This window comes from Chiloscyllium plagiosum, unplaced genomic scaffold (genome assembly GCF_037043375.1).
Source record: "Chiloscyllium plagiosum isolate Xiang-an unplaced genomic scaffold, Cpla_swu_hap1 HiC_scaffold_5, whole genome shotgun sequence".
Classification (NCBI taxonomy): Eukaryota; Metazoa; Chordata; class Chondrichthyes; order Orectolobiformes; family Hemiscylliidae; genus Chiloscyllium; species Chiloscyllium plagiosum.
The window spans coordinates 79,712,098-79,729,441 of record NW_028270143.1 but is presented as its reverse complement, the minus strand read 5'-3'; the positions used below and the strand labels follow the sequence as shown (position 1 = coordinate 79,729,441).

The 17,344-nt window shown below is 42.3% G+C and overlaps 1 protein-coding gene across 1 annotated transcript in view; it reads left to right on the top strand.

The window, feature by feature from the left end:
• Window positions 1–14,645: 14,645 nt before the first annotated feature.
• gtpbp10 (GTP-binding protein 10 (putative)) overlaps window positions 14,646–17,344 on the top strand; it is a 54,563-nt gene continuing 51,864 nt past the window's right edge. Inside the window, exon 1 of the mRNA XM_043690355.2 lies at window positions 14,646–14,753. Within this exon, the coding sequence (XP_043546290.2) occupies window positions 14,721–14,753 (33 nt within the window). The 5' untranslated portion in view covers window positions 14,646–14,720. The remainder of the gene's footprint in view (window positions 14,754–17,344) is intronic.

Sequence of the window (17,344 nt, the reverse complement as noted above, 5' to 3'; positions counted from 1 at the left end):
GGAACAGCAAGGGAACAACAAAATGTTTCTTCTGCTTTAGCAATAGAAGAGGCAGTTTCAGTTCGGATTTAAATCTCAAATATTTGTGGGAAACAAATGCAGAATATTATAAAATATGTTCTCTAAATGAAACTTTGCAAATAAAACACTCGGAATTACAGTGGCAACTTTGGAAGAGATCAACATTCTTTGATTTTGCAATATGAAGGGGCCAATGAAGGCTTAACAATAATTAACAGAATTTAAACAGCTCAGTCGCAAGTTCTAATATTCTCTGGAAAATTCTAACAAACCAACAAACAAAAATGCACTCTTCTTTTTGTGTTTACTCTGCATTAAAACACAGCAGCAAAGATATTTTAATACAATACTCTCATCTGGCTAAAGCATGACCACTGACCCAACTATTTTTTAAAACAGGCATTGTAGAATTTCAGACAAATCAGAGGCTCAAGACACTCAACCAATTTGTTTTAAGGTTACAAGTTTGATAATTTTAAAAAGGACATAATGTTGCACAATTCCAATGTACAAACAAAATCTGCCCCATTACACAGCCCATATAACATCCGATTCAAACAAGGCAAAACAGTTACTTAAAAGGATTTTTCAAACCAGTATTTAACAAACCAAACTTTTTAAACATCAAACACTCTCAACAAGGCACAATCTACACTGAATCTCTCCTCCTTCAACCCAAGTACTAGTACAACCTTAAGTTCAGCGTTTCTCACCTTCATTTCTTTTTTTGCATCCTCTCCCTGAAACCATACTGATAAAAAGAGAAGGCCCTCGCAGCTGATCACTTGGCGCCACAGTCTAAGCCACTCTCTTCCCCAGAACAAAGACTCACAGAGCCTCAAATTTTGCCACTACGAGACTTTAACCCGTTCTCACTTTACTCCTCGCAGGGGCTTGAATCCCACTTAAACACAGAAAACCCAAACCCAATTAAACACAGAAAGCTCAAATCCCAATTAAACACAGAAAACTTGTATCCCAATTAACCACAGGAAACTCGAAGCTCACTTAAACACAGAGAGCTCAAATTTCGCTTAAACACAGAGAGCTCAAAGCTCACTTACACACAGAAAGCTCAAACCTCAAATACAGAGAACTCAAAACTCACTTCAACACAGAAAGCTCGAACCTCAGCACAGTGCAGAGGACTTGAACCTCAAATCAACCAACCCAGTAGACTCAAACCCCAGTACCGCACAGAGGACCCAAACCTCAATCAAACCCACCCTAGGGGACTCGAAGCTCAGTACCATGCAAAGGATTCCAACCTCAATGAAACCCACCCCAAGGGATTCGAACCCCAGTACCGCACAGAGGACCAGAACCACAACCAAATCCCTCCTAGGGGACTTGAACCCCAGTACCGTGCAGAGGATTCCAAACTCAATGAAACCCACCCCAGGGGACTTGAACCCCAGTACCACGCAGAGGACCCGAACCATAACCAAATCCACCCCAGGTGACTTGAACCCCAGTACCGCATAGAGGACCTGAACCTCAAACAAAGCCACCCCAAGAGACTCGAACATCAGTATTGCGCTTGGACTTCAACCTGGGAACTCAAACCCCAGTACCGCACAGAGGTCTCAAACCTCAATTACACCCCATTTCACACACCCCCTCGCCCCCAAGGAACGCAGAGAACTCAAACCTCTGCCTGCCAGCGCGCTTGCGAAACTGTGTCTCTCAGCTAAACTAATTACCGTTCGAGGAATCTGTAGAATAGGGAGCGATTGAATGTGGGTACAGTCTCCGGCAGACGGGAATATTGAGAGGGACCAAGGTTTAAAATCTTACCTTGTGGGCCTGTCCGTTTCGATGTTCCGGGTGGCTGCTAACACCATCCGATTGTAAGCATTAATTTGGATCCTGCCGACTACACCAATATTGTTGTCCCATTACCCCCCTCAGTTGAAGCAACAGTAAAAGATCAGAGACACAGTGTAGTTTTACCTCCTTCATCTTTATTCCGGGCCCTGGAGGGAGAGAGAACGATTGCCCATGTGCACAGAAATATGAGTTCTCAGTCTTCTCTCTTGAACAGCAGTTTCTTAATGAATTATATAGTCATTTTATAGGGAGGAGCATCCAGATAAGGAAACATACATATTGATTGACTGTTACAATCAGTGAACATCAACAGTAAAGATTAAGCCATCTCCAGTTACACAATGAATGTTCTTAACCCTAACTGGCTTCATATAATGAATACTTCTCACCTTGTTAAACTGATCTTACATACTGAATGCTTCCAATATTGTTAAATGGCTGTATATAATAAATGCTTTTCCACCTTGTTAACCCATTACCCTTGCCTCCAGCACCCCATGGTTAACTGCAAGTTCTTATCTGATCTGAGTCATGCTCAGCTGAACCTCTTGGTTCTCAAAACTTAACTCTTTCCCTACCTGCTTATGCCCTATACATTTTCTCAACACCATTAGTAACTGAACTCCAGGATGAATATTTCCTATCAATCAACACCCTCTGTCTTCTTTCAGCTAGCCAATTTCTGATCCAAACCGCTAAATCACCCTCAATTCCATTTCTCCGTATTTTGTGCAAAAGCCTCCTGTGCGGAACCTTATCAAATGCCTTACTGGAATTCACATACACCACATAAACCGCTCTGTTACTTATTCACTCTGTCTCTCTCACACACTCATTCACACTCTCTGCTACACATACACAATTCCTCACACTGATTCATTCAGTCGTTCTCCTTCCCTGTCATCTATACCCATATACTCTCACTGTTTTATACACACACATACTTACTCATTCACATATATTCACTTACTCTCACACTCACTCACTTTCTACCACTGATACCCGTTTACACTTGTTCTCTCTGACATACACTAATTCATTCTTTCCCATATTCACCCACTGATATTCTGTCACACATGCTTACTCACTCTTACACTTGCTCACTCTGTCACACATGCTCACTTACTCTCACTCACACTTGCTACTTGTTGCCAGGCTGCATTGGAATTTGTATGTCAGGTATCAAGAGCAAGGAGAAGAATTCATTTGCAGTTAGCCTGTTTGGGGAGTGGATCCTGCATATTGCAGAGGAAAGAAACCATTTACAACCAGGCTACATCAATAAGCAGACATTAGTGGGGTTGAGAAGCAGAATTTGAAACAGCCGTTGCAGACACATTAAAATCACTGGGTAGAGTGGGCTCCAGCACACTCCAACAGACTTTTGTGGGACATAAGGGTGGCAAGAAATAAAGGAGGAACATCACTGATTGCTGTGCGTCCTATTGAGCCAATATGTCGAAGAAATATTCAAGACTCAGACTTTGAGCATTGACAAACTTTATTGCATGATATCATGGGGAGCACACCTTTCCTAATCACGGTCTGTTGCTACTCCAAAGTGCTCCCGATCACTGTGGATTTGTATATTACAACAGATGCCAAGCTGACAGTTTCTCAGGATTGTATATAACAAGCTATTGTTTTCAGACCTTGAGTCAATATACTGCAGATATGTTCACCAGTTGATAACGTCTGGCTGGGTTGTAGTTTTGCTTAACAGGTGGCTGCAGATAAACAAGCAGAAGTTATGTGGGAAAAGCAGAATGTTTGACCATACTAGGGGCCACCCAGGACAAGGGGTTTTAAGCTATATCATAACTGACTAAATGGCTGTAAAGAAGCAGGTCAGCAAAAACAGCTTCCACACAATGATTGGTGCTTCCAGAACAACAGCAATCATTGGCTGATTAGCCTGTCAATGGAGGTGGTTTGTACCAGATTATTGATTGGGCTTTTTCCAGCACCACACTTCATCGACTCTGACTTTCCAGCACCTGGAGTCCTCACTATCTCCAAGTTGCTGAAAACCATACTGTGAAGCCTCTGCCAAGAATGCCATCCTTGAAGAGGTTTCCCTCCTCTCTCCGCAAAGATCTCAGTGGGTCTCTCTTTCACTGTAATCCCCTGGTCATCTCCTCCACTCTGAAGCTCTTCCAATACATCCTGAAACAATCCCATTACTCCTCCTACCTGTATCCACTTATTACCATCCCACCTAATTTTCTCCCAGCCTCACCCCCTCTCTCTATTTATTTTGCAGCCCCCTTCCCCCTCCCCACTGCTGATGAAGGGTCTTGACCTGAAACATTGACTCTCCTGCTCCTTTGATGCTGTGCTTTTTCCAGCTCCACACTTTATCAACTCTACTTTAGCAACTGACCAACTCAATTGACAGAGTACTCAGTTGATGAATCCAGTCCTGAATGTTAGCACTTCTGCAATCACTGTCTTCGGTCTTGCTATACTTCATGGCCACAATCACTGGCTTGGGTGTGATGACCCATGGATTTTGTCGGCTGATCCCACAAGGGCTTGCAACCCACAGTGTGAGAGCCCTGTTCGAGAGAGTGATAATGGGAGTTAACAGTAAGTAATAAGGAAATGGTGGTAAAATGAACAAACACTTTGTTTCTGTCTTCAATACACAGGAAACAAAAACCTCCAGTAATAGCTGTAAATTAGGAGACAAAAGGGAGAGGAGAACTTAGCAAAATTACAATCAGAACGGAAGCAGTACTAAGCAAGCTGATTAAGCTGCAGGTTGATTAGTCTCTGGTGTAGATGGACTTCAACCTAGGGTCCTAAATGATGTAACTACTGTGTAGTAAATCTGTTGGCTTTAATTTTCCAAAACTCCCTAGGTCCAGGAAATGTGGTACTGGGCAGTAGCCTCAGGCAATTCCAGCCTCGGGTGACTGTCTGTGTGGAGTTTGCACATTCTCCCCGTGTCTGCGTGGGTTTCCTCTGGGTGCTTCGGTTTCCTCCCACAGTCCAAAGATGTGCAGGTCAGGTGAATTAGCCATGCTAAATTACTCATAGTGTTAGGTGCATCATTCAGAGGGAAGTGGGTCTGGGTGGGTTACTTTTCGGAGAGTCAGTGTGGACTGGTTGGGCTGAAGGGTCTGTTTCCACACTGTAGGGAATCTAATCTAATCAAATATTACTCCTCTATTCAAGAAGAGAGGGAGCCAGAAAAGAAAGAAAACTGTAGGCTAGCTAGTTTATTAAAGAGATTATAGTTGCATACTTAGAAAATCTCAAGATAATCAGGAAGAGTCAGCATGGTTTTGTTAAAACCATAAGGCATAGGAGCAGATATGGGCCATTCAGCCCATTGAGTCTGCACTGCCATTCAATGAGATGATGACTGATCTGACAATCCTCAACTCCACTTTCCTGCCTTTTCCCTAATTTCCTTGGTTCCCTGACTTCAGGAACCTCAGCCTTGATTATACTAATGATCCAGCCTCAACACCCTCTATGGTAAAAAATATCTACAGATTCAGAACCATCTGAGAGCAGAAATCTTTTCCTCATCTCTGACTTACACGTGCGAGCCCTTATTCTGGGATTATGCCCTGATTTCCTGACTGATCTGCAAGGGGAAACAATTTCTTCAACTCTAATCAGTCAAATCTTGGCTGTTTCAATGAAGTCACCTCTCGTTCTTCTGTATTTCAACAAGTACAGGCCCAATCTTGATGAATCTCATCAAGGTGAATCAAGTGAAAAATTGTATCCTAATTGTAGTGTTATGAAGGAAGCTGTTTATCATTTCTTATGTCTTTTCTTATGTTCCTGTTTCTATATTCCTAAAGTGTTGGTGTTGGTTGAGGCAAGAAAATTAACTAATTTGATCAGAAGCAATTTGCAAGGAGACTCGAAAACATAGAAGAATGGCAGTGAACCACAATGCTCATTTGGATAGCTGGTGCAGGCATAATGGAGCAAATTGTCTCCTTCTGCACCGTTACACTTGCGTGATTTCAAAAAAATCTATTTGACCTCTCCTCACAAGGCAGTCACTACGTCCTTGGTATCAAGATTAATGATCATTGTCCAGACTGCCTCCAACACCAGTCTATCTTTCCTTAGATAAGGAGTCCATAATAGTTCACAGTATTGCAGCTATGGTCTGACTAGTGGCTTGCATAATTTTAGCAAAACCTTCCCTCTTTTGTATTCCAACTCCTCTGAAACAAATGCCAATATTCCATTTGTCTTCCCTCTTACCCACTTAACCTGGATGCTAGGTTTTTGTGATTCATAGACAAGGACTTCCAAATCTTTGTATTCTGTAGCTTTTTGCCTTCTTTCTCCAATTAAAAAAAAAATCACCTCCTCTATTCTTCGTATCAAAGTGTATAACCTCACATACTCCCACATTAGATTCCATCTGCCAACCTTTTTCCCACTCACCAAACATGTCAAGATCACCCAGCCTCTTTTTTGGCATCCTCACCACTTGCCTTTCCTCCTGTTTTTGTGTCATCTGCAAACTTGGCTATAGTACATCTACTTTCCTCATCCATGTCATTAACAGATATTGTAAATAATTGTGGCCACAGCACTGACCCCTGTGGCACACTACTAGTCACAAGCAGCATTCCCTCTAATTTTCTTATCAGCTGAATGAGTTTCTGAGACCTGTGCATGGCAGTGACATCTCGAACTGGAAATCAATGCCAAGAAAGACGTGCTGATACCAATCGCCATCCATGGAACAATGGAGTGGCTGCTCATGCAATTTGAAGGGAATGTTGGCTACAGGTTGCCATCCTGAAAATACCTCCCTTATCTCAACTCTCTGTTAGTTATGAAGTGGAGGTGCCAATTTTGGACTGGGGTGGACAAAGTTAAAAATCACACACCAGGTTATAGCCCAACAGATATATTTGGAAGTATTAGCTTTCAGAGTGCTGTTTCTTCGTCAGATAGCTAGTGGGGCAGGTTTGTAGGATACAGAATTTGTGATAAATTTGCTATAATTTTTGTGTTCTATGATTTGCCCCACCAGCCCCACTGGCTACCTAGCAAAGGAGCAGCACTCTGAAAGCTAGTTCTTCCAAATAAACCTGTTGGACAAAAACTGGTGTTGTGTGATTTTTAACTTCCGTTATTTAGCCAGTTCTCTATCCATGTTAATATACTATCTCCACGTAGTGCATAATGTGGGAAAAAGTGATGCTTTTCACTTTGGAAGGAAGAATGGAAAAGCAGAATATTGGATAGAGAAAGACTGCTGAATTCCAAGGTGGAGAGGGATTTGGTGTTCTAGTGCAAGTCACAATAGGCTAGTATGTAGGTACAGCATGTAATCTAGAAGGTCAATTGAATACTAACTTTTACTATGAGAGGAATTGAACATAAAAGAAGTTACACTTCAGTTATACAGAGCATTGAATGAGATCTCATCTCTAATACTGTGTGCAATTTTGCAGTGGCTTGGGGGGGGGGTCAGTGTGAGTGATTGGAGATCAGTGTGAGTGAAGGGAAGGTCAGTGTGAGTGATTGGAGATCAGTGTGAGTGATTGGGAGTCAGTGTGAGTGAAGGGGGGTCAGTGTGAGTGATTAAGAGTCACTGTCAGTGATGGGGGGGTCAGTGTGAGTGATGGGGGTCAGTGTGAGCGATTAGAAATCAATGTGAGTGTTGGGGGTCACTGTGAGTATTGGGGGGTCAGTGTGAGTGATTAGAAATCACTGTGAGTGTTGGGGGTCACTGTGAGTGATGGGGGTCAGTGTGAGTGATTAGAAATCAGTGTGAGTGTTGGGGGTCACTGTGAGTGTTGGGGGCAGTGTGAGTGATGTCAGTATGACTGTTGGGGTTCACTGTGAGTGTTGGGGGTCAGTGTGAGTGATTAGTAATCAGTGTGAGTGTTGGGGGTCAGTGTGAGTGATTAGAAATCAGTGTGAGTGTTGGGGGTCACTGTGAGCATTGGGGGGTCAGTGTGAGTGATTAGAAATCAATGTGAGTGTTGGGGGTCACTGTGAGTGTTGGGGACAATGTGAGTGATGGATGTCAGTATGACTGTTGGGATTCACTGTGAGTGTTGGGGGGTCAGTGTGAGCGATTAGAAATCAGTGTGAGTATTGGTGGTCACTGTGAGTGTTGGGGACAGTGTGAGTGATGGATGTCAGTATGACTGTTGGGATTCACTGTGAGTGATGGGGGGTCAGTGTGAGTGATTAGTAATCAGTGTGAGTGGATGGGGGTCACTGTGAGTGTTGGGGGGTCAGTGGGAGTGGTTGGGGGTCAGTGTGAGTGGTTGGGGGTTCAGTGTGAGTGATTAGGAGTCAGTATGAACAATTGACGATTAATGTGGGTGATTTGGAGTCAGTGTAAATGATTGGGGGCAGTGTGAGTGATGTCAGTATGACTGTTGGGGTTCACTGTGAGTGTTGGGGGTCAGTGTGAGTGATTAGTAATCAGTGTGAGTGTTGGGGGTCAGTGTGAGTGATTAGAAATCAGTGTGAGTGTTGGGGGTCACTGTGAGCATTGGGGGGTCAGTGTGAGTGATTAGAAATCAATGTGAGTGTTGGGGGTCACTGTGAGTGTTGGGGACAATGTGAGTGATGGATGTCAGTATGACTGTTGGGATTCACTGTGAGTGTTGGGGGGTCAGTGTGAGCGATTAGAAATCAGTGTGAGTATTGGTGGTCACTGTGAGTGTTGGGGACAGTGTGAGTGATGGATGTCAGTATGACTGTTGGGATTCACTGTGAGTGATGGGGGGTCAGTGTGAGTGATTAGTAATCAGTGTGAGTGGATGGGGGTCACTGTGAGTGTTGGGGGGTCAGTGGGAGTGGTTGGGGGTCAGTGTGAGTGGTTGGGGGTTCAGTGTGAGTGATTAGGAGTCAGTATGAACAATTGACGATTAATGTGGGTGATTTGGAGTCAGTGTAAATGATTGGGGACAGTGTGAGTGATTGGGGGCCAGTGTCATTGACTGAGGGAATGACATTGAGAGTTATTGTGTGACTCGGGGGTCTTTATGAATGACGGGGAGGTAGATAGGTATTTCTGTGCATAAATTGTTGATATTGGCTGGACAGGTTAATAAAACTTTTCAGAAAGCATACAGGGCCATGGACTATATGAATAGAGGCAGACAGTGCAAAAGGAAGAATATCATGATGAAAATGTATAAAACAATGGTTCAGCCTCACATGAAGGATTGTGTTCAAATCTGGACACTGTACTTTAAGGAAGTGAAGGCTTTATAGAGAATGGAGTAAGGATTTATTAGATTGGTTCCAGAGAGATAGGACTTCAGTTATACAAATAGATTGGAGAAGCTCTGGCTATTCTCTTAAGGGGAGGATGAAGAAGTTTCATTGATGTATTTGAGATAATGAGGGAATCTGCACAAAGTAAATAGGAAGAAACTGTTTTCATTAGCAGAAGTTAATGGGAATCAGGGGCAAACCTCTCCTCGGGGTGGAGTCAAACCAAACACAAAGAGGATGGTTGTGGTTGTTGGAAGTGAATCATTTCAGTCCAAGCATATCTCTGCAGGAATTCCTCAGGAGGAAGTGCTGGATGTCTTTAAATGCATAAAAGTGGATAAGTCCCCAGGAACTGACCAAGTGTACCCTAGAACTCTGTGGGAAGCTAGGGAAGTAATTGCTGGGCACCTTGCTGGGATATTTGTATCATCGATAGTCATTGGTAAAGTGCTGGAAGACTGGAGGTTGGCTAACGTGGTGCCACTGTTTAAGAAGGGCGGTAAGGACAAGCCAGGGAACTAAAGACGAGTGAGCCTGACATTGGTGGGGGCAAGTTGCTGGAGGGAATCCTGAGGGACAGGATGTACATGTATTTGGAAAGGCAAGGACTGATTCGAGATAGGAAACATGGCTTTGTGCATGGGCAATCATGTCTCACAAACTTGATTGAACCTTTTGAAGAAGTAACAAAGAGGATTGATGACGGCAGAGTGGTGAACGTGATCTATATGGACTTCAGTAAGGCATTCGACAAGGCTCCCCATGGGAGATTGGTTAGCAAGGTTAGATCTCATGGAATACAGGGAGAACTAGCCACTACTTTAACATCATTTATATAAATGATTTGGATGCGAGCATAAGAGGTACAGTTAGTAAGTTTGCAGATGATACCAAAATTGGAGGTGTAGTGGACAGCAAAGAAGGTTACCTCAGATTACAAAGGGGTCTTGATCAGATGGGCCAATGGGCTGAGGAGTGGCAGATGGAATTTAATTTAGACAAACGTGAGGTTCTGCATTTTGGGAAAGCAAATCTTAGCAGGACTTATATACTTAATGGTAAGGTCCTAGGGAGTGTTGCTGAACAAAGAGACCTTGGAGTTCAGGTTCATTGCTCCTTGAAAGTGAAGTCGCAGGTAGATAGGATAGTGAAAAAGGCGTTTGATATGCTTTCCTTTATTGAGTACAAGAGTTGGGAGGTCATGTTGCAGCAGTACAGGACGTTTAAAGCCACTTTTGGAATATAGTGCTTGCAATTCTGATCTCATTTCTATCAGAAAGATGCTGCGAAACTTGAAAGGGTTCAGAAAAGATTTACAAGGATGTTGCCAGTGAGAAAGTCTATAGTCTTAAAACTTGTCTTTAACCATTTAGACTAAAATGTAATGCTGAATTATATTACACATTTAATGCACTAGAAAATGGACAGGCAGGAAGGCTCAGAAAAAAGGGGGAACTCAAGGAATGCAGAAGATAGGGACATCTGGGCTCACCAAGTGATGACAGGATGCTGTAAGGCAGTTAAGAGCATTTGCCTTGGCATCAGTGAATCTGTGTGAACAGGAAACCAAGTGATAACATTCACAGCCATTCCCTTGTGAAATTAATGACAGTGTTTGATTCTGACCCTGAAACAAAACTCGGTACTATCAAAAGCTTTGTAATTAATGGTCAGATGCTGTCAATTATAATGGATTCTTATTATCCCTTGCAAGTGGGGCAGACACAGAGAGAAAAAAAAACTTTGCTGTTACAAAACCCTGACTTGAGAATTCAACAGGACACTCGAGTGAAAGACCATTTTAGTGCTGAGGCTGTTGGAGCCAGTAGAAAATTAACTGGCTTATCTGTAATGGATTGAATTTAATTGCATTTTGGGACTTTATAATGATATCGAGTAGCCATTACCAGCTATTAAATACAAGCTCAGTAAAAGGTAATATTGATGAAGCCTTAACTTACTTGCTGTTCTTGCAGACCACTCTACAGACCTTACAGAATGCCCCACAGTCAATTCTAACTAATCAGATCTTATGTCTTATTTGAATTTGAATCACAACCCTGAAAAGAAAGCATGTTTAATTCAAAGACTAATGAATCAGTTTAAATGCAACCTTACACTAACATCTCAGCCTCAGGCACAGAATGATTCAGTGCTTAAAAAGCAGGAGTCTGCTCTGAGCTTAGAAATTATTCTAAACCTAACATTGAAGAGATTCTGGCACAATGTGTCAGGAAGCCATTTTATGACCAAAAGTTTGCCCCTACTTGCTAAGAAGCCATTGTGTAAAACAGTTGTATCTGACATGTGAGCTGTGCAAGGTTATCTTACAAACTCTCCAATTAGCTCAGACTGGTACCTCTTTACGATAGGAATTTATCTTGCTAGCAGGTGCCAAACTCATCTGGGTAAGTTTTTCCCACCTGATGAATGGCTTAGGACCTGTAGGATTGATTAGTCAAGCGTACACAAACCTGTCAATTAACTTTCCTTCCTTACGAATTATTGTCTTTCACTGTTATGTGTCAAATTAAGAACATGCAATGTTTTTTTCAAACGTTTGTATAAAGGAAGCTACTTTGTATCAGTACATCAGAGTAGCCTGCTGGGGCACTTGAAGAGCTGGTACCCTACTGTCCTAGGTTATTAGAACCTAGTTAGTTTAGTTTATAGGCATCAATGTTATGTTGTAACAGTGATGCTATTAGTGAATAAAGGGGATGACTAAAATTAAACTAAACTGCCTGTAAGAAGCTTTTATTCCAGACTTCCAATGAGTACGATCTCCGGGACGAATCAAGAGAGAGGTCTGAGTCCACAAGGGATTCCCAAGGTCGTCTCAGATCTCCACTTTGGAGATTTGAGCTATAGGGAGAGGTTGAATAGGCTGGGGCTGTTTTCCCTGGAGCGTTGGAGGCTGAGGGGTGACATTAAAGATGTTTATAAAGTCATGAGGAGCGTGCACAGGATATATAGACTAAGTCTCTTCCATGGGGTGAGAGAGTCCAGAACTAGAGGGCATAGGTTTAGAATGAGAGGGGAAAGAGACATAAGGGGTAAAGTTTTCACGCAGATGGTGGTACATGTATGGAATGAGCTGCCAGAGGAAGTGGTGGAGGCTAGTACGATTGCAACATTTAAAAGGCACCTGGATGGGTATATGAATAGGAAGGGTTTGGAGGGATATTGGCCGGGTGTAGGCAGGTGGGACTAGATTGGGTTGGGATATCTGGTCGGCATGGACCAAAGGGTCTGTTTCCGTGCTGTACATCTCTATGACTCTATGAGAGCCTTGGCCCAACTATCTTCACCTCGTTCATCAGGTCAGAAGTGGGGATGTTAACTGATAACTGCATAATGTTTAGTACCACTTGTGGAACCTCAACTAATGATGCAATATATGCCCACATACAAGAAGACCTGCATAATATATGGCTTCAGATGACAAGTGTCAAGTGACATTCATACCACGTAACTGCCAGGAAATTGCTTTCTCCAACACTGCCCAAGCTCTTCTAGTACAGCTACAACACTGGCATATATGTGACAAGATGGACACATGTCCTGTAAATAAAAAGCAGAGCAATTCCAACCCAGCCAGTTACCGCCCCATCAGTCTTCCTACTGATCATCAGCAAAATAATAGGTGTCATCAACAGTGCTATCAAGCAGCACTTCCTTAGCATTAACCTACTCACTAATGCACAGTTTGGGTACCACCAGAATCACTCAGTTGCTGACCTCATTACAGTCTTAGTGCAAAAGAGCTGAATTTTAGAGGTGAGAGGAAAGTGTCTTCTCCTGACATCGGGGCCACTTTTGATTGAGTGTGGCATCAAGGAGCCTTAGCAAAAATGGAGTTAATTGGAATCAGGGTGAAAACTGTTTAGTGTCCTACCGAGCACATAAGAAGATGGATGTGGTAGTTGGAGATCTGTCATCTCAGCTCCAAGCATCTACAAAATTTCCTCAGGCTAGTGTCCTGAGCCCAAACATCTTCAGCTGCTTCATCAATTGTCTTCCCTTCATCATAAGGTCAGAAGTGGGAATGTTTTCTGATCTTTGTACATTTTTTTAGCATCACTTGAGGCTCCTTAGATACTGAAGTAGTCCATGTCTAAATGCAGAAAAAGTGGAAAATATCCAGGTATTGGCTGGTAAATAGCAACTTCACATTCACATTGCCCAAGTGTCAGGCAATGACCATCTCCAAAAAGAGATAGTCTAATCATCTCCCCTTGAATTCAATTGCATTATCTCACAGAATCCCCCAGTATCAACATTGTGGGGGTTACCATTGACCAGAAACTGAACTGGACGAGACATAGTGTGGTGTGGCTATAAGATCAGGTCGAAAGTTAGAGGCAAGGAATCCTGCACTGAGTAACTCACTTGTTGACTTCCCAACACTTGTCCACCATCTGAGAGGAATGTGACTGAATACTTCTTGATTGCCTAGCAATGACCAACAACAGTGAAGAAACTTGACACAGTCCACTAGCAATGTTCTGTAATAATTGTATGATTCTAAATTATGTTGCCCATCAAGGTGAGGGACATTGATGTTGGAAATGGAACACTTGAACTTTATGGGAAATAAAGACACTCATAAAGCAACTTGTCATCTGACATTGGTAAATTGTGGAGGTAAGGTTTCAAATATCAAGCCCAATCTTGTACTACGTTGTTGTTGTCTTGTTAACTCCCAAATATCAAAAGAAATTCCTGAACAGTTCTGGATCAGTCACAAACTTTCTGTGAAATCGACGAATCAGAGTAATTATATTTTATTCATCGTTTTCTTAATTTTATTGCTAACAAAGGTCTGAGAACTGCTATATGATTAGCACTAAAAGTCCACGGTGAACAGAAACCTGTTCTAATTTCTTGACCAATGCTGCCAATTATGGTAATTCATATTAGATTAGATTCCCTACAATGTGGAAACAAGCCCTTCAGCCCAACCAGTCCACACCGACCCTCCGAAGAGTAACCCACCCAGACCCATTTCCCTCTGACTAATGTATCTAACACTACGGGCAATTTAGCACGGGCCAATTCACCTACCCTGCTCATCTTTGGACTGTGGGAGGAAACCAGAGCATCCGGAGGAAACCCTATTGTTCGTGTCAATAAAGCACCAGACGCCTTCAGAAGTCGCTGCTCCACTTTGGAGGTGTTCTACCTTGGGGGTTTCAAAATATTTTTAAGGATTTTCTTTCTGACTAGAATGAAACTAGTCGCGTTTTGAAGAACAGGGAGTGACCTGAGCTACCGAACCTGACCCTCGGAACCGTTTCAATGGTCTCCCACACCCCTCCGGAGGATAACAATGACGCACACACCAAAGACCATTGGCGTTCCTGAAATATAAATTTATCGAACACTTTGTAATTCCGTTTCAGGCTTGACACTTAAACATCTGTTCAGATTATAAACAATATTGGCTGTCGACTGACGGCTGACCATTACGAATAGTTATTGGCTCTCGGTCGGGGGGGGGGCGGCGCAGTGCAATTGTTTCCGGTCGGGTTGTCCTGGTGAAGTGTGTTTCCGGTCGGTCGGGTTGTCATGGTGAAGTGTGTTTCCGGTCGGTCGGGTTGTCATGGTGAAGTGTGTTTCCGGTCGGACGGGTTGTCATGGTGCGGTGTGGGCTCTCGGTTCTGAGCAAGGTAGGGATTTCACTCATTCACTGTTTGTGGGAGGAGGCCATTTAGCCCATGGTGTGGGCCATCTGAGTATTTTAACTTTATGCCATTCTCCTGCGTTGCTGCGCATTGTTTTTATTAGAACAATCAACTCGTGCCCTCTTCAATTTTTTGGTATCTCCAAATCATGTCTTCAATTTCTCAGCTAAATCAGCCTCCATTAGTCTGCCAGGCAATGCATTCCAGACCTGAACCACTGGTCGTGTGAAAAAGTTTTTTCTTCTAATCTCACATTTGTTTCTTTGGCAAAGGCCCTCTTGTTCTTGACCCTTTTAAGAGTGAGAGAAGTTCCTTCATGTCAGATCCCTCACAACTTTGAAAACTTCTGCCAAGTCTCTTCTTTTCCTTTTCCTCTCTAAGGAAAGCTGTCTCTTCACAAGTACAGTCTTTCTTCATATCTGAATTACCTCAACCCTGAGCCATTCTTGTAAACCTCTTCTGCCACTCTTCATGCCCTTCATGTAATGCCCAAAATGTACATAATACTCCAGGTTAAGTCCGACTAATACCATGCTCTCGACTCTGGTCTCCCGCATCTGCAGTCCTCACTTTTTCCTAGATCCGACTAGTGTTTGATACAGGTGCAGCATAATCCCCTTGCTCTTGTACTCTGTCCTCCATTAATGAACCTAACATACTGTATGTTTTATTAACAGCTCTCTCCACCTGACCAGGTACCTTTAGTGACTTATGTACATATATACCCAGATTTCCATCCTTTCACATTCTTTAGAACAGTATCCTTTATAATATCTCTTCATGTTCTCTTACATGTCACCATATTGAACTTCATCTGCTACCTGTCTGCACACTACACCAATGTATCAATGTAGAATTTCAAAATTCTACATTGTCCTTACAGTTTACAACTCAGCAAAGTTTTTGCAAACTTTGAAATTGTTCCCCACACACCAGCTAAGTATTTTCTATCAGAAAGAGCAATATTGATGTGAAAGGAAATCCATCACAAACCTTCTTCCACACTGGAAAATGCCCACTAATCATTATGCTGCTGCTTATCTCTCTTCTAAATTTGTATTAATGTTGTGACTGTCCTTTTCATTCCATAATCTGTAATGTTCCTCACAGGTCTATTGTACAACATTCTATCGAATGCCTTTTGCAATTCGATGTACATTATATTAACAGCAATTTACCTCAAACTCTGTTAGCTGTTAAAAAGCCCCAGAAAGTTAGTTGCATGTGATTTTCTCTTTAAAAATCCATGCTGGCTGTGTCAAATCAGCACACATTCATCCATCTGGCTATTAATTCTATCTCACAATATTTCTACTAGTCTCCCCATACTGAAGTTAAGCTGACTTGCTTGTCATTGCTGAACCATTTTTTTTAAAAGAAGGGAGTAATGTTTTGCAATTCTCCAGTCCTTTACCACTTGACATGAGGGAAGCTTGAAAGATATTTTTCAGGGCCTCTGCAATTTCTGCTCTTGTTCGCTTCAATATCTTTGGTTGCATCAAATCTTGTACTGCTGCCTTATCAACTTGAAGTACCAACAGTTTATCTGATACTTTCTTGACAATTTTAAACCATTTTAGAGTCTGTGTTTCCTCCTTGGTTACCATGGCCTGAGAAGCATCTACATTCAGTCCTTTCGCCATGCTTCCTGCCTGTACATGTAAATCCCTTTTTTGGTCTCTGATCAGCCCAACATTTTCTTTTACTATTGATGTGTTTTAGAAGACTTTTAGATTGTCTGGTATGTGATTACAGTCTTTTTCATAACCTCTCTTCTCATTTGCTTTCTGATCTCCCTCTGAAGCTTTTGTATTCAGCTTGGTTCCCAATTGTATTTTCTGCCTGACAATTGTCCTGTAAGCACTATTTCTTCCTTAACTTAATTTTTATCTCCTTCATATCAAGAGGGATTTCGTTTTGATTGCCCTACCATTTCCATTTGAGGGAATGTACTTTGTCTGTACCCAATACAAATTCTTTCTGAATGTAGCCCATTGATTAGCGACAGTTTTTCCTGCCAGCATTTGGTTCCTGCCTTTTCAGCCCAGCTCCATGTCGAAGATGGCTTCTAAACAATTGATTTATTTTTACTCTGAATTGTTCTTGTCATTTTCCACCATTATCCTTAACCTTTTAAGACATTGTCACTAGTAGAGTTGATCAGGCAGAGCCTCTAGATATGGTTTATTTGGACTTTCAGAAAGCTTTTGGCAAAGTCCCATAGAAGAGATTATGTGTAAAACTAAAGTGTATGGGATTGGGGGTGGTGTACTGAGGTGGGTAGAAAGTTAATTAGCAGACAGCAAACAAAGAATAGGAATAAATGGATCTTTTTCTGAATGTGGTTGAGGCCATAAGAACGAGGTAAATAAAGCTCTTATGGCTTAAGGGATATTGGGGCTTGGTGGGATTAAGGTATTTGAGCTTAATGATCAGCCATAACCATATTGAATGGTGGAGCAGTGCTCAAGGAGTTGAATGGTCTCCTACTCATATCTTTTATGCTTCCAAAATGTTCCTTCTCTGACACTTGTTCTACTTGGCCCATCTTATTTCCAAGAACAGTATCTCCTTGC